The sequence below is a fragment of the Vanessa cardui genome, chromosome 18 (genome assembly GCF_905220365.1).
Source record: "Vanessa cardui chromosome 18, ilVanCard2.1, whole genome shotgun sequence".
Lineage (NCBI taxonomy): Eukaryota > Metazoa > Arthropoda > Insecta > Lepidoptera > Nymphalidae > Vanessa > Vanessa cardui.
The window spans coordinates 11,596,653-11,618,998 of NC_061140.1; the positions used below are offsets into that span (position 1 = coordinate 11,596,653).

At 36.0% G+C, this 22,346-nt stretch overlaps 2 protein-coding genes across 2 annotated transcripts; one reads left to right on the forward strand and one right to left on the reverse strand.

The window, feature by feature from the left end:
• The first annotated feature begins 1,423 nt into the window (after window positions 1-1,423).
• LOC124537340 (hormonally up-regulated neu tumor-associated kinase-like) lies at window positions 1,424-8,642 on the forward strand. The gene is made up of 11 exons (XM_047114165.1): window positions 1,424-1,703; window positions 2,477-2,605; window positions 2,885-3,057; window positions 3,216-3,274; window positions 4,005-4,134; window positions 4,380-4,528; window positions 6,060-6,211; window positions 6,853-7,586; window positions 7,899-7,979; window positions 8,272-8,332; window positions 8,527-8,642. The coding sequence occupies exons 1-11, from the start codon at window positions 1,569-1,571 to the stop codon at window positions 8,602-8,604; spliced, it is 1,881 nt and encodes a 626-aa protein (XP_046970121.1). The 5' UTR covers window positions 1,424-1,568; the 3' UTR covers window positions 8,605-8,642.
• Window positions 5,402-22,060, reverse strand: LOC124537341 (nucleoporin SEH1). Its single transcript, XM_047114166.1, has 9 exons — window positions 21,853-22,060; window positions 21,363-21,519; window positions 20,933-21,086; window positions 20,391-20,498; window positions 19,830-19,943; window positions 10,905-11,063; window positions 10,561-10,721; window positions 10,330-10,477; window positions 5,402-5,742 (listed from the first exon to the last, which is right to left on the reverse strand). Exons 1-8 carry the CDS (start codon window positions 21,985-21,987, stop codon window positions 10,335-10,337), a joined length of 1,131 nt encoding a protein of 376 aa, XP_046970122.1. The 5' UTR covers window positions 21,988-22,060; the 3' UTR covers window positions 5,402-5,742; window positions 10,330-10,334.
• Window positions 22,061-22,346: the final 286 nt, after the last annotated feature.

The window sequence follows — 22,346 nt, forward strand, 5'->3', positions numbered from 1 at the left end:
ATGGGTATAACATATCTGTTTATTAGAATATGATTGACTGGAACTAAAAGTGAATAGCTGTTCGAAACTTCGACCTTTTACTACTAATTACCTAGCTTCATGGTTAATCTCTTATTATTAAATTATTATATTGCATTATATTATTTCAACGCAAATTCCGATGTATAATTATAGCAGTTTTTAAACCAGTAAGCAGTAACTAATTTGCAGCTATTAAGTGACAAACATTTTAACTTCTGTTATAAATGTCGGTAATCGGTATATTAAAAAATAATAAAGGAATAATAACTGAATTTAACGCCATATTTACTTATAATCTCTAAAAACTTTCAAATTGTTCTACTTTTAAAATGTAGGAATGAAGGAATTCGTAAAAGTAAGAAAATTATATATGAGAATTACAATGAAAAATATACAATCATCAAGAACAGTTTTTTTTTTTAAAAAGGAATAGAAGGTAGTGGACCATAAATATTTTCAATATTGCACACTATTGCATTATTGTAGTGTTTAAGACTCAAATGACTATAGGTCTAATAATATAATAATAATAATGAAATAAAAATTTGATGAACTAGTAATTCAATGTACTTTGTGTCAACTTTATTTATTTGGTCGTATTTAGGTACTTTTCTGACCTTATGAAACACACAATCTACAATATCTTATTGTTCAACAATCTCTTATTCAAATGATAGAAAGAAAAAAGTGAGTATGAGAGTTTCTCAAGGACCAATACTTTTGTGTTCCTTATTCACATAAATGGCACCCGCTTTCTGGTTGGATTCCAATTGTGAGATAATTTTAGAAAAAGCCAGGAGGTGCAGCGCATCAGGGCCCGGAGTTCAGGGACCTCACCTAGCTACGTCACTGTTGACATAGGTTCATAAGTGTGAAGTTGCAAGTAATATTAACTTAGATATACCTAATACTTTGTAAATAATCTAATGCTAAATGATTAAAATGTTGTAAAATTTAGCATATTAATTAGAATAGCTGATGTATTTATAAATGGGGTTTGATAGAAGCATTGGAATGAACTGAATTTTTTGGCCTTACGTAACTATTTGTGAAAACTCTTTTAAAAAAAAAATGCGGCTAACTCCTACTTTACCAGATGTAAGATCTTTTGCCGATGGATTAATTTCCGCCATCATACGCATATTGACGCTTGATCGATGAATGCTCAACATCCCCTTATCAGCGCCCACGGTAAGAACACCTACGAGTTGATATTGTGTAGTTCTATAGTATTGTGCCGGAACCATATTGCTAAAACATTATTTAAATCGTGACACTCAAATAATAGAACTCAATAGTAATGGCAGTTAGGCTTGACATGGCGCTAAATTCATACCCTGCATACTGGTCACTATCAGACGTTAAAAATAGTTACACTAAATGTCAGATGCCACTTTATCGTTCCAATTTTGAAGACCAAACAAACGATAGAGCTCATGACGTTTGTAACGTATCTATTTTGTAGTAATTTTATTATATTTATGATCACGGAAAGTGATTTTTTTAAGTGAAACATGCTTCGAAATTAGGGGTAGGTATAGTTGAATATGAAAATGGCCAGTATGACTCGAAGCAGGGGCCAAGTTTATAGTGTTGGAAATTACCTGATGACCGGTAAGGTCTTGGGAAAGGGGCATTTTGCAAGAGTGGAAGAAGCAACCCATAGGATCATTGGAAAGAAGGTCCAAAATTTTTATTCTTTTCGATTTTAATGTTTGAATAAGGTATTATGAATTTGTAAGCTATGGTCACAAAGTAATTTTAAACAGACTTTATCATAACAGTTTCTACCGCCAAACAGTAATAAGTGCTCACTAAGTATTTTTATGTTCTGGTTTGAAGGATTAGTAAGTTTCCGTCCGTAGATACACTAAGTGATATTAGTAGTGCTTCTACAGGCGCGACGGAGATAAGTTTTTTTCACAAAGTTGCTTAATATAAGGAATGGTATGGGGTCTTTCTTAGTGCCAGTGTCTACAGATGGTTGTGACAACTTTACTTACCACCAAGTGGTGGTCACAGATGCATGTGTTTATTTAAGCACGTGAGAAATTCTACTTGGATTAACTAAAAATGGTATGCTAAATATAATATTAAAGATCAACACGATCTTATTCCCTTCAGAGAACAATTGGCGAGCACACGCCTCATGGACTTTTCAAATTACCTTGTACACGTGCATCATAAAAGAAATCAGTTTTATATTTTTTTTCGAACACTCCTTCTATAAAAATCTTCAAAAAGTTCTATCTTGTTCTATCTTGTTGTTCGTGCGAGGTTTTTGAGCGATAACAACGATATATTACATGTATACTGAATTAAAATATGAATATTACGCTGTACATAAGCGTAGTGTTTTGCACAACTCAAAAGCATTGCGAAACAGAGTGCTATACGATCGAAAAAAACAGTTCAGAAACAATTTTTGTTATTATATTTTTTAAATCGCTATCAGGTGGCTATCAAAATCATCGACCTAACTTGCATCAAGGAAGAGTACGCGCGTCGGAATTTACACCGGGAACCAAGAGTGATGGCTAAGCTTCGACACCCTTGTATTGCCGCACTGTACGAAACAATGATGGTAAATTCATTAACAACCCTTTTGATATTTATGCGAAAGGTATTTTATCAGACTTAGAAATGTTCCGGCTTATCCACGTAAAAAAATTGTAATGCTAATATCTAAAAAGTCTATTAAATTAAGTTCTGAAAGGCTGAAACTGTTAAGTAAACGTTGAACATTCTTTGGAAATAACTTATAAAAATTTTAAATTGACATTGAATACTGTATTTATTCCATTCTAGAGTTATCAATGTTTATTATTATGTAACATATTTGCTTAAAAGAACGATTTTCTAGCACGGACCCCGCCTGTACGTGGTAATGGAGGCGGCGTGTGGCGGCGATCTGTGCGCGCATGTGCTGCAGGCTCGCGGCTCTGCTCGGGGACTCCCCGAGCCTCGCGCGCGCTCACTGGCGGCGCAGTTGGTATCCGCTGTGCGGCACATGCACTCACGTGGAGTTGTGCATCGGTAACTATCTACAACTGTATGTGTTTAACGTATATCAAATATACATTTCCTAAAAAGCCTTATTTAAAAAATCCCATAAGCTGATTAACACGTCGTTACTTGAGTCCTAAATGTTTTTGAAATGAATTTATTTTTAATTTGAATCAAATTTTTGACAGGGACTTGAAGATGGAAAACATCATGTTGGATAGCACAAAACAGTACATCAAGATTGTTGGTAGGTTTAGAAAGACATATATTATTAAATAAATAAAAGGGTATATAAGCTCAATCTTGGAACATTTAGCGTTTTTGTCGTAAGGATATGATTCTCGAAAAAAAGAAAGTTTACTTAAAAACTCTATGCTTAAATAATAATCAATAGCAAGTAATTGACGTAGTATTGTGGTTATTTTGTTTCCATTTTTAAAACGCACCAGCGACAAAATTGTCACTCTCGCCGTCAGTCTTTAGCCATTTGCCTTTTTGACTGCCGACTTTGGCGCGCGCAAAATGGCGTCACCATCTATTCAAAACGTAAACATTCGTGAAGACGATATTGATAATGATGTTCTAATAGAAGAAGTGGAAAAGAGACCAGCTCATTATGATGAAAAATTGAAAGAGTATTCAGATATTCACGTGAAAATTAAAGCGTGGCAAAAAATTAGTAGATACCCAGTATTCTTCTCGCTTTCTTTTTCTCCCGAGTCTCATGAGTTCACAGAGAACGACCGTCTCTTGAAATCTATAGTGGCAAATGAAACTTCGATTTCGAAAATGTTTTGTCACTGTCTCTATTAATGTGCGCACTCCACTTTGGAAACGTGACGTGACAATGACAAACACTTTAAACATGCCAAACACAAACCCGTGACAAAAATCACCAGTACGCGCTAGCTCTAAAATCTCACGAAATGTATCTTTAGTCACCTTTTGGAGAAAGCACTATTAAGTGATTTGTTTAGATTTCGGTCTGTCTAACTTGTGGCGTGCGGGCGGCGCGCTCGCAACCCCGTGCGGCTCGCTGGAGTACGCCGCGCCGGAGCTGTTCGAGGACGGGCGTCGCTACGGACCGGAAGTCGATTTATGGAGCATGTCAGTGATATTTTAAATACACTAAAATTATTGAGCCCCATATCTATGAGATGAAAAAGTATCTCCTTGTCTTTATTGGTTTTTTTGGCGAAGTTGAGTTTGATTATGCTCATGGGTTGATGATATTTTCTATTCGACAATTTCTTCGTTAATTTAAATCGGATAGAAGCCATTACGATCACAAAACGCGGTGCCATTAATCTAATAATAATCTAAAAATAATAATAATCTGGTCTTTTCCCCAGCGGTGTGATAGTGTACGGCATGGTGACGGGTGGGTTACCATTCTCGTCGGCGACGGGAGGAGGGAGCGGCTCGCGTTCGCAGTTGCGAGCGGCAATCGCGCGCGGTATCACTCGTCGACAACGGGCAGCACTCGTCTGCGTCTCCACGGGTGAGGTCACAACAACAACAATAGCCTGTAAATTTCCCACTGCTAGACCAAAGAGCTAAGGCCTCCTCCCCCATTGAGGAGAAGGTTTGGAACATATTCAACCACGCTGTTCCAATGCGGGTTTGTGGAATACATGCATGTATCTAATGTCACATTAGACACACGCAGTTTTCTTCACGATGTTTTCCTTCACTGCCGGGCACAAGATGAATTATAAACACAAATTAAGCACAGATGGATGGATATTGAGTAGTGGGTTTGAGCCCACAATTATCGGTTAAGATGCACGCGTTCTGGGCCTGGGTGAGTTTTACTATATTGAAAATAAAATGGCAACTGAAATTTTACAGCAAGATTTGATATAAATTCATGTAACTCAAATAACACACAATATCCCAGTGAACGGAGACGAAAACTGTACATTCCGAGTGCACACGCCTCGGAGTAATGAAGCTTATTGATTGCTCATAATTATATCCTCACTAGCCCACACAAGTGTCTCTAGACGGCGGTTAAGTATAGTGTTAGTACATAACTCATCCTTTGATCAGACGATTTGGAACTGATCCCACCTGCACAAATGGCGGTTGGTGATACACTTGGGACAATTTTATCCAACACATCGATGTTTTGTGCACCGGCGAGCACTAGATTCTTATAAATACAAATAAATTATACATTAAATCTCAGTGGTGCTACCAGGGTATGAAAATTAAGAACTAGCCGCTTCATTTAGATAATTCGACTGATTGTCTATGATGATGTTGTACCGACAATTAAGAGGCTTCACTGTTCATTAATAACTAGGTACCATAAACTAAAAACTTAAATTAACGGAAATTGTTGGAAATTCAATCAATGCAAACAAATTGCCTTGTTAAATAAGAGTACTTTATTCAACTATTATTATTATTTATGAAAAATTAAGCTTATGCCATCAAAATTTTTATTTTAATTATACACTACATATATACACATTATTTATTAATATTTTTGTCACTGCAATAGGACAAACTTTCACATTCAAATTTCATATGATTTTCTTCCATACAGGATCAAATTTTAACAATTATTGATTTCACTCACACAAAAATTAATCAGTTTTAAATGATATATTAACACAAGAACTTCAGAAGTTATTTAGTCCATTTCAGTCTATACTGATAAACATTCTCACGTTTTTTCTTCGTGATGACGGTTCCCCCGTGGGATGCCTGGAACAAATACATTTCATTTTAGAAATATAAAATAATATCTTGTCGTAATATTTACATAGACCATTAAAATTATTTTAGAATTTTATTCAATTTAAATGTGTTTTATAGCAATAAAAAATAATGTATATTAATAGCAGTTTTTTATAATTAAATGTTATTTAAAATCACATTTAAATAACCTGTCTGCATTTACTGTGAGGCTTTTGAACCCTGTAACCAATTTTGTTATAAGCAAAATTCAAATGAAATCCGTTTACAAAAACTTTAATTTAGTTAGTCTAAGATATGCTGTTGATAAATCTAAACGTTTACAGAATGTAAGAACTTCATCCAGCAGCTTCTTGAACCGAAAGTGGAGCTCCGGATGAAGATAGAGGAAGCGGCGAGGCATCGTTGGATCAAGAAGTCGGGCATGAGGATGAAAACTCACCCGCTTGGAACCGTCGATTCCAAGGCTAACAGAGAGGTATCCAGCAAGTGGAACTGCATTTAGTGCCTCGTTTTTCTCAAATAACTTTACCTTTACATGTTCAGACAAATTGTCCGTGAAGGTATAATTTTTCAACATAATCTGGGTGCTTGCAACAACAACAACAGTCTGCAAATTTCCCACTGCTGGGTTAAGGCCTTTTCTCCCTTTAAGAAGGTTCGGAATATATACATATTTCGTTGGGTGCTTGATGTTTAATAATCATACTTTCACAATAATCATCTCCCGCCTAACTTAGCGCTTATTCATAAGATTCTTTTACGTACCCTTTTCCTTCTTTCTAAAATTGATTCTTTGTTAAATTGTAACAATTTAGTAAAGTGCAATGAAATCAAATTGAACCTCCATTAATTTTCTGTACATCTACGGCTGGAGCTCTTTAATATGAGACCATAACCGATTTATTCGTCGTCGTCAGCAGTCGTCCCATAATCACTGGGTAAAAAAACGACTTTACTTAAATATTGAGCTCTTTGTCATAATATATGCGTTACACCTTTTCTTCCGATATTGACAATGTTGTGGGATAAATATTAGCTATTTGAGATGAAGCATTTTTCATTTGCGAGATTCAACTCTGATATATTCAATAATGATTTTTGTTTATTATATTTCAGATATATAGACAGATATCAGAACTGTCGGGACAAACTTTGATGGATGTCGTGGCCCATATTAAATCTGATCCATTCGGGGCAATAGCTGGCATTTACAATATTAAAACACATCTCCATCAACTCCATGCAACATCAATAGTGGACTTACTCTGGTCTGCCAACCCACAAGAATCAAGACCACAAAGTCCGCCTGAATATCGCGCTAAATATGAAATCGATACACCTTGTAGCAGTCAAAAGACACTTTCCATTCCTGACCTTATTACAAAACAACAACAGGCAAGAGTTAATCAACTTGGAATACAAAAATCTGAAATGTCAAAACCGACTATCCCCAAAATGGTGAATAGCAGAACTTTAAATGTGAGCAATTTCAATTCCCCGGTACTTCCAAACACTTCTCAGAAAGTCAATCAAATACCAACGACGCCGACTGTGGTCACTGAAGCAAATAAAAGTGCAAGATTAAGCAGACCATTAGGCATGTATGGTTTGAAGAAGCCAGTTTTCAAGGTGTTTGAAAATGGAGACGGCTTGGACAGAAGATTGCCCAGTATCAACGAACATTCCAATTTGGACATAGCAGACGCTAAGAAGACTTCTTGGCAGAATAGGAACCAAGGTGTTAGAAGAACGGATTTGGAGGAACCTCTAAGACTCAATAGTTGTCCGAATAGATCTGGGGACGTTAAAAGGGATACGATTTATAAACGAGTTGGAGATGGATTACAAAGGTAAATTATTTTTCTATTAAGTTAGAAAGTCAGTCTTTCCACCTTTCACAAAGCACCACCTAGTAAGGTGTAAGAAATATTAACCATCTGCCAAATTTGGGAACTAAGAGTTAAGTTCCCTATTTCTGAGATAAGTAATATTAATTATGGATTTATAGGGGTGTTCTAGTGTTCAACAAGTCCTGGGCAAATTATAAATGTTTTATCTACCCTCTATATCATCATATAACAACGGTTTGCCTTATTCCCTATTAATTATTAATTGGAGACATAAGAGTTAACAAAAGTGTGAGGGTATATTTATGTTTTCAGTTGGCGAAATAACGTCACAAGTCCATCGACTCGAATACTTTTACAAAGCACCGCAACGACGATCAAGCGTGCCTCATTAGGGTGATAATTTTTTTATGTATTTATATTTTACTTTAAGTATATCGCGTTTTAGACTCTGGCCGGAAAGACAACTTTTTCTTTGGATTTTGACGGTTTAGTGATCTAGATCTATCTCTGATCTTTTCTCTCTTTCTCACTCACTCAATTAGGGACATTTATTTGTCGTCTTTCTTTTATACTATAGTTTGATATAAAATAAATGTTAGAGCATATAAGTAATCTTGGGAAAAAATACCTTTTGAAGGGATTTTTGATAAATATAATATAGTTAAAAAGTATATTTGGTTTTCAGAAATATTATCAGTCCACATTCATCGTCGAACAGTCACTGTAAAAGTGAACGAGCGATGCCGGTGAGAACAATAAGTTACTAATAATTTGAGTTCTATTGATATGAAACAAGGCTTGTATTTGTCACTATGCAATGTCCAAGGGACATATTACATGTTCCATATTATTTTATTTTTAACGACATTGATTTAATATTGTAGTCAAGACAAATATATTTTTAATAACACTATGAAATCATTATTAAACTATTTTTTAGGTTGGATGGTTCTCGACTAGACCTCTCAGCAAAGAGACTCACTCGCAGCGGCTGCGTCGGACGGCGCTCATGAAATGACCAAATTATCGATCTGAATAATATATTTTTTCGAACGACTTTTTTTTTTAAATATATTAAAATTCCATTCATGTCACGTTTACTGTAATTTTAAGTGAATAAAATTATTATATTTTGACAAGTGTTAGTGTTAAAAATTATAGTATAAATTTTGTTCCACTGCTATTTTACAAAATAGACCGCAATATTAGTTACGAAAACGGCATTTTATTTATAGAGTCTAATTTTGACGGGGTTGGCTATGGCGGCGAGGTGCGTGTAGGTGGTGTGGCGCCGGCCTTATATCGAAGTGCTACGGACCGGTGTCAGTGGTAGGGCATGTGCGCGGGGTTGGCCATGGCGGCGAGGTGCGTGTAGGTGGTGTTGCGCCGGCCTTATAACGAAGTGCTACGGACCGGTGTCAGTGGTAGGGCATGTGCGCGGGGTTGGCCATGGCGGCGAGGTGCGTGTAGGTGGTGTGGCGCCGGCCTTATATCGAAGTGCTACGGACCGGTGTCAGTGGTAGGGCATGTGCGCGGGGTTGGCCATGGCGGCGAGGTGCGTGTAGGTAGTGTTGCGCCGGCCTTATAACGAAGTGCTACGGACCGGTGTCAGTGGTAGGACATGTGCGCGGGGTTGGCCATGGCGGCGAGGTGCGTGTAGGTAGTGTTGCGCCGGCCTTATAACGAAGTGCTACGGACCGGTGTCAGTGGTAGGGCATGTGCGCGGGGTTGGCCATGGCGGCGAGGTGCGTGTAGGTAGTGTTGCGCCGGCCTTATAAAGAAGTGCTACGGACCGGTGTCAGTGGTAGGGCATGTGCGCGGGGTTGGCCATGGCGGCGAGGTGCGTGTAGGTAGTGTTGCGCCGGCCTTATAACGAAGTGCTACGGACCGGTGTCAGTGGTAGGGCATGTGCGGGGGGTTGGCCATGGCGGCGAGGTGCGTGTAGGTAGTGTTGCGCCGGCCTTATAACGAAGTGCTACGGACCGGTGTCAGTGGTAGGGCATGTGCGCGGGGTTGGCCATGGCGGCGAGGTGCGTGTAGGTAGTGTTGCGCCGGCCTTATAAAGAAGTGCTACGGACCGGTGTCAGTGGTAGGGCATGTGCGCGGGGTTGGCCATGGCGGCGAGGTGCGTGTAGGTAGTGTTGCGCCGGCCTTATAACGAAGTGCTACGGACCGGTGTCAGTGGTAGGGCATGTGCGCGGGGTTGGCCATGGCGGCGAGGTGCGTGTAGGTAGTGTTGCGCCGGCCTTATAACGAAGTGCTACGGACCGGTGTCAGTGGTAGGGCATGTGCGCGGGGTTGGCCATGGCGGCGAGGTGCGTGTAGGTAGTGTTGCGCCGGCCTTATAAAGAAGTGCTACGGACCGGTGTCAGTGGTAGGGCATGTGCGCGGGGTTGGCCATGGCGGCGAGGTGCGTGTAGGTAGTGTTGCGCCGGCCTTATAACGAAGTGCTACGGACCGGTGTCAGTGGTAGGGCATGTGCGCGGGGTTGGCCATGGCGGCGAGGTGCGTGTAGGTAGTGTTGCGCCGGCCTTATAAAGAAGTGCTACGGACCGGTGTCAGTGGTAGGGCATGTGCGCGGGGTTGGCCATGGCGGCGAGGTGCGTGTAGGTAGTGTTGCGCCGGCCTTATAACGAAGTGCTACGGACCGGTGTCAGTGGTAGGGCATGTGCGCGGGGTTGGCCATGGCGGCGAGGTGCGTGTAGGTAGTGTTGCGCCGGCCTTATAACGAAGTGCTACGGACCGGTGTCAGTGGTAGGGCATGTGCGCGGGGTTGGCCATGGCGGCGAGGCGCGTGTAGGTGGTGTGCGCGCGCGCCGGTGCCGCCGCTTCGCTGCTCGCTGCGTCGCTCTTGAACACGGCCACGCCTTTCCATTGGTTCATGTATTGCACTGTTGGCCAACAAAAATATATATTAGGTTAGGTTTTTTGACAATAGTGGATCCAAAATAATTTACGAGGTTACTGAAATTACTTTTCCAAAGTCTAACGCAGCAGTCGTCACCAGAGGACGCCAGTAGCGTTCCAGTGACGTTCCAGGAGACGCGCCACACGCACGAGTTGTGATCTTCGAAAGCGGCCATCACTTCTGTCTTGAAACGCACTCCGCCACCGTTGGTTGAACTCGACGATTCCCTGCAATATTTTAATTGGATAGGATGATATATTAAAATGTTTTAAATTTACTATTCTTTACGCTAACAAAATACTTCCTATGTGTACCCATGTCTTAGCAGGAGAAAAGTTTAAAATATACATATTTGTGACATTTCAGTGTGAAGAGGCTTTTGCCAGAGGTTAATAGAGTTTTAGACTTACGATAGTGGTTCGATCTTGATGATTCTAACATCTTTGGTAGCAACAGCTAATAGATGAAAGGAGCGTCCCAAGTTTGGCGCGAAGGCTAGATCATTGACTGGTTCAACTACAGAAGATAGACATTCAGTTCTCGTCCATCGACGTGATGATTCACTGTACCTGAAATATTATAAAAACTTTGCTTGATAAAACTTCTTATAATCATGCCCGCGTTTAAGGAGAGGGGGGGTATTGGTCGTGAGATCCAAGTGATAACATTTTTTTCCGGGAAAAAAGTTAAGTATCATATTATGTGCTATTCCAGACTGTATGTAGAAAAAAATCATTCCTAAGAATATTTCTAAAGCTGATTCTTAGTCATGATTAAAAGAATATTTGCATATATGTAAGTTAACAATAAATCTAGCCAAATTGCAAAAATTCGACAATTTGCCAACGGTGCCCATTGATTGGCATACGGTCAATTTTAGCTAAATTAGAAACATACTATTAAGCAATTGAAAGTTTTCTACCGCATTTTAAGCTTACAACATAATAGGGAACATGCAAATATAATATTTATGAAAATCATACTATTAAAATGTTAAAAAAAGGGCCACTACAAGGTTTATATTTGATATATATTTGTTTTTTAATAATAATTACGAATTAAAGTAACGTGAAACAGAACGTATTTCAAAACACTAATATAGCGTTCAGGGACGTCACTCCTGTTATGACTACTTATTTGAGGTCATAGTTGTAAAAAATTGAACATTGAAACGAATATTAATTACGTTTTTCGAATTAAAATGGATGTTGGGTTTGTCAAAGCAGACTCCAGATTCCTCTTTTCAGCTTGAAACCACTTTTATCTCAGTTTTGTGTCAGAAGGTCCAGTCAAAAACCATTTATTTCAAATCAAATCAAATCAAAATAAACTTTATTCAAGTAGGCTTTTATAAGCACTTTTGAATCGTCATTTTACAATTAAGTGAAGCTACCACCGGTTCGGAAAGTAGATTCTACCGAGAAGAACCGGCAAGAAACTCAGTAGTTACTCTTTTTTAACATTTAAAAAATACAACGTCATGTTAATTAAATATGTACAATTATTTCAATTAATGTATCCTGCTTGGAAGTCAACAGGTATTAACTCCACGCTTTTTTATCATCTACAAAATCTTGTATCGAATAGTATGCCTTTTCTACCAATGTATTTTTAACAAACGATTTGAATTTACTAAACGGCAAAGTTAAAAATTTCTGCGGAATTTTATTATAGAAACGGATACCTTGCCCCAAGAAGGATCCATTGACTTTGCGGAGTCGGAAACTTGGCGTTATAAGTTTATCCTTACTTCTAGTGCATATACAATGATTATCATAATATAGATGGCGCTGCCAAACAGTAAACATAGTCTCCGTAACAATTTATTTATTAAAAAAGTATTTGTAACTAATCCCGTATATAAACCGTGGTGAATTGTGTGTTATAAGTCAATAACCAAGTACAAGTGTTATACACTGAAATAACTTAGTGAATTTACAGTTATTTGAACAAAAATAATCAGTGTTAATAATCGTTATAATTTATTAAATACAACGTAAAATTGTATTAAAAAAACACAGTGTTATATTGCATTGGCATTGAAAACAAGTGGAACTAATTATGTTCAAGAAAAACAACAAGTTTTAAGTGCTAAATTTTCATAACCTTAATGTGACAATAAGTTGCCACGACAAATTCAAATTGTATCAACGATTTTTACCACTAAAGTATAGTACCTTATTTTCACCTGCTTAGTTAATTGAACAGTTGGTCTAGTGGATACACTGGGAGAAACGATCACAAAATAACTAGTCGTTCTAAATTCTAATCCCGCTAAAACTGAAAAAAATATCCACATAATTTTTAACTAAGTTTTTAAGTAATTAAATTCGGATCGAAAATGTCAAATAATAAAAATATTATCACCTGCGCAGCTTGTCCCAACAAGATCAAAGGTCGAGATTACCTCGTTTGCTCAAAGTGCAAGCAATACTTCGACTTACTGTGCGCTAACGTATCTGATGGCAAATTTACTTCGATGTCAAAAGAAAACAAGAGCTCTTGGATGTGCCACGGATGTCGTTGTAAACAACCAAAAAGTGACAACACAAATACGCCCATTCGACCAACGGGTTCGGTAACACAATCATTAAACATTCACTTTGAAGACGACGAGGAAACAGACAATGAACTGAGTAATAACATCACAATGCGAAAAAAAAGTAAAGAAACTATATTACATTTGAATTCTCCATCAAAGGATTACCCGGACATGTTACAAATTAAACGCATCATCCAAAACACGGTAAAAGAGTCTGTCGAATCAGCTGTTTCCACTTTCTTTTCCAAAGAATTCGAGCTCATAAAAAACGAACTGAAAAAACTAAATGAACTAAAAGAATCCGTTGAGTATTTGAGCTTCGAATACGACCGAGTTAAGGCCGATTTAGCAGCTTCCGAGGAAAAAATTAAGTCTCTTGTAAAAGACAACAGCACCCTAAATCAAACTGTTGAGTCTTTATCCGCTCGACTAAATCTTATTGAACAACATTCTCGTGAAAACAACCTGGAAATCAACGGAATTCCAGAGAATCGATGAAAATTTATACTCAGTTATTATTCAACTCGGAAATACCGTCTCACTGCCGATTCCCGAGACCGACATATTGTCATGCACAAGGGTACGGAAAATGGATGAAACCAATAACAGACCCCGGTCTGTAATTGTCAAACTGCGTAATACAAAAGTCAGAGACAGTATCATCGCTGCAGTATCCAAGTTCAATAAAAAGAGACAAACCGCAAGATTGAATTCAGGCGATCTGGGGTACGGCGGTAACAAGTCGAATATATATGTATCTGAACATCTTTCCCCCTTTTACAAAGCATTACATGCACGCACCAGGATCGTTGCAAAGGAAAAAGGAATAAGATATGTATGGATTCGTAATGGTCGGATATTCGTTAGGAAAAATGATCAGTCACCTCCTAAACAAATCAAATGCTACAATTCCTTGAACAATCTTTAATACGAGAATCTCTTAATTACTATTAGTCCGTAGATAGTTAACAAAATTCAAGGTTTACTATCAGAATTTTCGTGGAATGAAAACTAAATTGCATAAAATACAAATGGCAACATTACAAGCTACCTATGAGATGATTGTTGCAACCGAAACGTGGCTGGATGACACTGTTGCGGACGGGGAATTGTTCACGGATAAATACACCATCTACAGAAGAGATCGTCAGTCAACCTCCTCTCAACGCAAGACTGGTGGTGGAGTGCTTATTGCAGTATCTAAATCATTAGAATCTAGACGAATTGAACATTTAGAAAGCAACGGTGAAGATTTATGGATTTCTGTAAAAGTGTCGGAAAATGGAGTCTCTACGAACATTTTATTTTGCGCAGTGTATATTCCGCCGCCTGTCTCTTTGGAAAGTTTAAACCTCATTTTGGACAATATAAGTGTGGTAATGCAATCTAACCCTGGTAAAGCTGTAGTTTTGGGAGATTTTAATTTGGGTTTTATAGATTGGCGGCTGGACGAAATCGAGGATCTGTTAAAACCCGACCATACCGTTAATACTTTGGGATTTTCTTTTGCAGATTTTTTGTCACTCAATTCACTAACACAATACAATAGAATAAAGAATCACAATCAACGTATACTTGATTTGGTCATGAATAATTTTAACAATGTAACCGTAATTGAAGCTTGCGAATTATTAAGTAACGTTGATCCTCACCATCCAGCACTAGAAATATCTTTGCGAATTAATGCCGATAAATTTTTATACAATAAAATATTTGCTACATATTTATTTAGAAAGGCCGACTACAACGCGGTAAACAGGTGTCTGGGAGAGTTTGATTGGTACTCTGAATTAGGGAGTTGTGGGAACGTCGATGCTATGGTAGAAAAATTGTATAATATCTTGTACGCTATAATTGATTCTCATGTTCCAAAAATTAAGCCAAAAGCATTTAAATATCCTGTCTGGTTCACATCTTCCCTGATAAAATTAATTAACGAAAAGGAGAAAGTTAGGAAACAGTGCAAACGTTATAAGAATCCTAGAGATATGTTAGAGTTAGCAAGAAGCCGTAGGCGTGTCGAGAATCTACTCGAATTATGTTACAGCCGTTACATTTTCGGAGTCGAGGACTCAATCTTTCGCGATCCCCAAAAATTTTGGCATTTTGTTAAAAAACGGCGTGGAGCAAAATCTGAAGTCCCATCTGAAATGTCACTAGGTAACACTACTGCCCATACTGGCCAAGCGATTTGTAATCTTTTCGCACAGAACTTTGCGTCCTCGTATTCTTCTTCGCAACCTTGTGTAGAATTCGTAGAGGAATATCCGGACTATTATTCTCAAATGTCTCTTGCGCACGTTACACTAAAGGAACGTACTATATTGAAAGCATTACGTTCAATAAACCCAAGCAAATCGGCTGGTCCTGATGGTATTCCTCCCCTTTTTTTCAGAAAAACGTGTAAATTTCTCGCACTCCCATTAAAGATTATTTATAACACATCTCTTCAGACTTCAACTTTTCCTACGAAGTGGAAGGAAGCCAATATTTTACCAATCCATAAAAAGAAATCAAAGAGCGATGTAAGAAACTACCGACCGATTTCAATGTTAAACGTATTATCCAAAACCTTCGAAAGTATAATTACCCCTATTTTGTCTCAATATATCAAAACCATGATTACAAGTGATCAGCATGGATTTTGCCAGCGTAAGTCAACCACTACAAATCTCACGACGTACATAAATTACATTTCAGGATGCATAGATAATAAACAACAGGTTGACTCGATTTATACCGACTTCAGTAGCGCGTTTGACAAAGTTAATCACAAAATCTTAATTTACAAGCTTAGTTTATACGGTATTCATGACCCCCTGCTATCTTGGTTCCGATCGTACTTATCTGATCGAATACAGAGAGTTACACTCGGTGGTTACAAATCTCACGAGTTTATTGCGACCTCTGGTGTTCCACAGGGATCACACCTAGGCCCAATATTATTTATCATCTTTATCAATGACATTGCACACTGTATCAAGAACAGCAAATGTTCTATCTTTGCTGACGATTTAAAAATTTACCGGTCTATAACATCCATGAATGATTGCAAATTGCTCCAAGACGATCTAAACTCCATACAAAAATGGTGCGATTTGAACGAAATGGAACTAAATGTCGATAAGTGCCAGTTTATTAAGTTTACGCGAAACAAAAACATAATAAGACACCATTATAGTTTACAGGGCAAACCGCTCAGGGAAGTTTCGGTTGTTCGTGATTTAGGTGTTATGATCGATGCCAAACTTAAATTTAACACCCACATAAATTATATTGCCACAAAGGCCTGGAAAAACTTCGGTTTTGTCAGACGTAACTGCAATGATTTTAAGAGACCGGCAACTATCATAACTTTGTACAATTCGTTTATACGTAGTGCTTTAGAATATGCGGTTGTAGTGTGGAATCCACACTATAAGCTTTACATTGAACGGTTGGAACGCATACAACACAAATTTACTAAATTACTAGCTAGTAGAAATAACAGTTGCCCTTATAGGGCCGACTATGAATCACGTTTAAAATATTTTGGACTGTGCACTCTAGAAAAACGCCGCGAAATTGCCTCTCTAATTACTCTCTATAAACTATTAAACAACCACTTGGATGCAACAGATCTACTACAAGATATTAACATAGCAGTACCACGTACTGCACCTAGGCAACCTCTAAAAAAACTTTTCTCCTCTCGAATTTCCAAAACAAACATAGGTAAATACTCTCCACTCAACCACCTCATAAACTTATATAATAATGTTAACAGTAATGGCATTGACATTTTTCACGACTCACTACCTATATTTCGCAAAAAATTAATGTTGGGAGCGTTATTGTGATTGGGATATCTTTATTGTTGTTGTTTTTAAACTGTTATATTTTGCTTAATTTTGTGAATTTATGGTATTATCTCTAAGAATCCTATATTGTCATTTGTGTGTATTTAGTATTCGTTTTCTACTTCATTTATTTTTTATTTTTTTTATCAATTGTCTAAATGTTAAATAATTAATAAGCGTGTTATTATTGCAGTCTGCAGTATTTATTGAATACAGTATAGTTAAAAATTGTTACTGGAGGCTAACGTATCAATGCTGTATATACCTATTAAGTGTTTGAAGTTGTATGTGTCTTTTTTCTGTATTCTTGTTTTAAGTGTTATATTTCAAATACTGTGGTGTATTGATTAAATAAATAAAAATAAAAAATAAATAAAATAAAATCACTGATTTTATCAAAGTGATCAATGTTACTGTGAATATACATGATATTATTGTAAATATATTGCGACGCAACAGTAAGTATTCCTACTCTGTTAAAAACATCCCGAAGAGAGTCTCTAGCTCCAAGATTATAAATAAACCGAATTGCTCTCTTTTGTAAAATAAAGACAGATTCAATATCTGCAGCGTTACCCCAAAGTAATATGCCATATGACATAATACTGTGAAAATAACCAAAATAAACTAAACGAGCGGTATCAATATCAGTTAGTTGTCTAACTTTTCTAACCGCGTATGTTGCGGAGCTGAGTCTTCCTGTTAGGTATGATAAATGAGAAGTCCACTGAAGTCTGGAATCCAAATCTATTCCTAAAAACACCGTAGTATCAGCTACTTCAAGACGGTCACCATATAATTTTGCTTGCTAACATTAGGTAGGGTAAAAACTACACATTTTGTTTTTTGAGCATTCAAAACTAAATTATTTACCGTAAACCAATTGTGTATCTGTGATAATGCACCGTTCACATCGTCATAGTCATTTTTTTTCCTGTCAACCTTAAAAATCAGCGAAGTATCGTCAGCAAATAACACTATATCACAAATACCCTAGTATAATAACCTAATATAATAACATAGAAAGGAAGATCATTTATATATACTAGGAATAGAAAGGGACCCAAAATTGAACCTTGTGGAACTCCCATTTTTAACGTAGATCCAGAAGACTTTATTCCATTAATGAAAACTTGCTGGATTCTTTGACTTAAATATGAAGCGATGAGATCAAGAGCTTTACCTTTAACACCGTAATATTTGAGCTTATAAAGAAGCGTTTCGTGTTCTACACAATCGAATGCTTTAGATAAATCACAGAATACTCCAATAGCGTTCTGTGATTTCTCCCAAGCATCGTAAATATGTTTGAGAAGCGCAATTCCCGCATCAGTTGTCGAGCGACCTCTTCTAAAACCGAATTGCTCACCATGAAAAATAGCATTTGTACCGAAATGGACGAGAAGTTGATTTAAAATAATTATTTTGAAATGGGCCTGTAATTACCGGGATCGCTTCTGTTTCCAGTTTTAAAAAATGGTAAAACTTTACTACATTTTAACAAGTTAGGAAATGAACCCGTGTCCAAACTCTTGTTAAAAATTACTGCTATATACGGAGCAATATCGTATATGATGTTATTAAAAAATTTTACCGAAATGCCCCATATGTCGTTAGTTTTTTTAATATTTGCAGTTTTAAATACTTTTATGACATCTATTGCAGAAACCGTTTCAAATGAAAAATCAATAACGCATTTAGAAACACTATTATTTAATAACCTAGCTGCATTTGATGTAGATGATTTTAAATGAAATGTTATTTTATGGGGTACTTTATCAAAAAATGATTCAAATAAATTAGCAACCTCTAATTCAGAACTCGTGTATCTACTACCTGTGTTCAATTCTATTGGTATCATTTCCTTTTTGGGTTTTCCACTAACACTACTAATAACATCCCATGTGGCTTTAATTCTATTATCAGAATTCAGGATTTTTTTCTTTAAATATAAGGACTTAGCAGAAATGCATACTGTTTTAAAAATTTTGGAATATTTAATGACGTATTCTAAAAAGGCTACGCTTCGATTCCACCGCCTCATATCATATAAGTCGTATATTTTATTTCTACTTTTATAAATACCAACAGTAGCCCAGTCACTAAACTTTAATTTTGTGTTACTATAACATGATTTCATTTTAAATATATTGTTAAATTCTTTTATTATTACTTCAAAAAATGAATTATAAAGCTCATTTGGATCCTGTGTCGTAAGATCTAGATTAGACAATTTATACGCCACAATATCTTTAAAACAATGTAATTTGTTAGCCGTTATTGGCCTGTATGTTACTTTTTTTTTTAACTTTATTAAAGTAGATGAACAAATTGGCACAAAACATACGTCAACAAAGCTTATTTGCGGAGGAAGGAAAAGGAATAGGCCGTTTTAAATTTTTACAAAAAAAGTATCGTAAGGTCGAGAATTAACATATTGAAACCGCCTTTTCTGCCTTAAATTACAGTGTTTTAGATTTTCAATAAACTTGTGGTCTATTCTATATGGAGTTCTTTAAAATAAACACAAAAACAAAAATATCGCATCTTCCCTATTTGTTTACAGAGTAAAAAAAATTGAACATTGCACAAAATTCTTAACAAACGAAGAACTTTGCTCAAGACATACTAAAGGAGATTTTTTTTTATAGCAGTTTAGTCTTATCTTATACTGTGCTGACACTTCACTTGAACACATATATTTCCTATTTATATACAGTAGCACCTCTATAAGTCGAACATCAATGGAGACACCAAAAGTTTCAAGTTATAGAGTATTCGACTTAGTCGGATTTTGATTCGACATAAGGAGTTAAATTTAAAAATATGGCATTGATAAAAGCCGGTAACTTATTTTTATTCGAAATACAGAGGTAAAATTTAATTTTTCAAGTTATGGCCCTCCAGGGAAAATATGTACGATATGCATTTTGTAATTCAAAGAAGATACTCACTCATATATAAATACTTTTTCATTATTTGCAATCTTATCACTTTGGGTTCCTGTTGCGTTAACATTATTAGGTTCATCACTTCCAACAGCCAGCATTGGAGGATTTGAATTACTTCTGTAAAAATAAAGTTTCAAAAGATATATATTATGTTACATACTATATATCTTTGAAATGATGCTTTTCTTTTTAAAGACTGAATAAAATGTCTAAAAATGTACTTTTTTTTTTTATATAACATTAAAATCTGTAGCTATATTCTGTTAAAACAATCTAAAAATTTCATACAGATCATGCAAATTTGATCATAATTATGTAATATTGCATAAAGTTATTTAAACAAATATCAGTGTTGCATCTGTGGACACATTTATGCAATACAATATCGCACAAAATTTGTGTTCAAAATAATATTTAGTTGTTTCAGTCTAAAGCACGATTTTTTAACTATCTTAGAAGTGCTCAACAGTGTTTGCAAAATGTATTTGCAATGCTGTCTTATTTGGTGTGAATCATTTACATCTCTCGAATACAGTTCTAGCTGTAATACAATTTGGAACTCACCTAGATAATGATGGATTCCATGAAAGGCAACTAATTGAGACTTTTGTTGGTATTTCATGTTGCAATGTCCATTGTGCTAAATTCATAACATCTGGTGCTTCATATATTCTAAAACAAAAATAAAAATACAATATATAATAAAATGCACATGTATTCATTTCATAAAAATGTAATTACAAATCATTATAGTTGAAGCTCAAATTTTTATTTATTTAATTCCTCAGATAGCAAAAAATACGGACTGGATATCATTTACTTTACTGCTGCATGCATTTAGCATTTATTGCTTAAAACTTTTAGTTTTTTGAAGCTAAAATATGCAATCTACCAAGTTTAAATCTGTTTCTACAGGAAAGTGAGAATTATTTGTTTAATTTAAACTGTTAAATAATGCACATTTATTGGTTGATGATTGTATTATCATCTTCAACTAACCAATGAACATTCAGATAAGGAAAGTTAGTTAGTTTACAGAAACTGGTGATGATAAGTCTTTTATATAAAATGAACTAAACTTTTTTGTAGCATGATTTGATAATCACCTTATAATACCATCTGCAGAACATGTTACAAGCAATAGGCCTAAATGTTTTGGGCCAAATTTTACATCAGTCACTGAAGTCCTTGAATCTACTAAGTTGGATCTTTTAACCCATGTTCGTAGGCCTTTCTCTGAGCCTGATGCTGAAGTGTCACCTAAAAAGTAATATAAATTAGTAGAGTAATACCTTTTTAATTTACATATTCTTTTGTACAAATGTAAAGAATTTTTGAAATTGAACTCTCAAAAATTATTATTTTACATGACTTTACTTACAATAACATTTACTTAGTAACATAGTTGATTATTTATTCAAGACTTCAAGTAAGGATATTGTGTCAATTCAATAAAGTTGTTTATTTGTGATAACAGCTGTCGTTGAAATATGCTTTAATATATTGGGTATTTACAAATGAATGAATAAACCTTACCAACTTCTTCCCATATAGCTGCTGTTCTGTCAAAGGAGCAGGTGGCCAGTACTTGTCCAAATTCTGGATGTGCCCAAGTAACTTTCCACACAGAACCATGATGGGCTTTCCAACTTGCTGTTAGACGCCAGCCTCCTTGGCCATCAGTATCCCACACCTGTAAATATATTTCAAAGGAGTTTGAGGTTTGCCTCCATTTTAAACTATTACATGTATTTGATACAAAATGATAATGTAATATTTAAATAAGTCCTTATATCTATGAAGAATACAAAGGTTATAAACATACTAAACTCTGTTATCTCGAAAATTTTATAATTATTTATTTGTCAAATAAGTTTATTGGATTTTTACTAAATTATCATTAACGATTTGTAGATTCTATAATTTATGGAAACAACGATAAAGATGATAATTTGTGCTTAAAAAATCAAATTCAATAGGTATTACAATTATGTTAAATGTTTTTGATAATAATAACATAACCTACCTTCACGTACTGATCACTCGAACAAGTGGCCATTCTCTCACCATAGAAGTCATAAGCCACATCGTGAATAAGATCTTTGTGATCAGCAATTATAGTTTGAGATTCAAATAAATTAGTTGTTGCTAATTCACTCATTTTATAATTACAAAAAAGGAGACTTTAAAATAACGAGTGCTGATTAATGATAACGGATGAATTGACATTGACTTTGACATATAGTACGTTAAAGACTATTATGCGTTCATATTTAGTAGCAATGACGAACTGTGTTGGGAATAAATTATTCTTTGACTTAAATCTTTGGATATTAATGGTTTAGTAAATATTTGATTATATTTTATCATGATATATGACAATTAAATAAGGTTACAAACAAGAATCTATCGCGAAATGATTGCAAGCTTACTCTGGGTCAAAAAAATGTGAATGTCTTTTTAATAAATTCAAAAACATTTCTTTAAAGGGTAGGTACATCTTTCAGGATGTACGAGTAT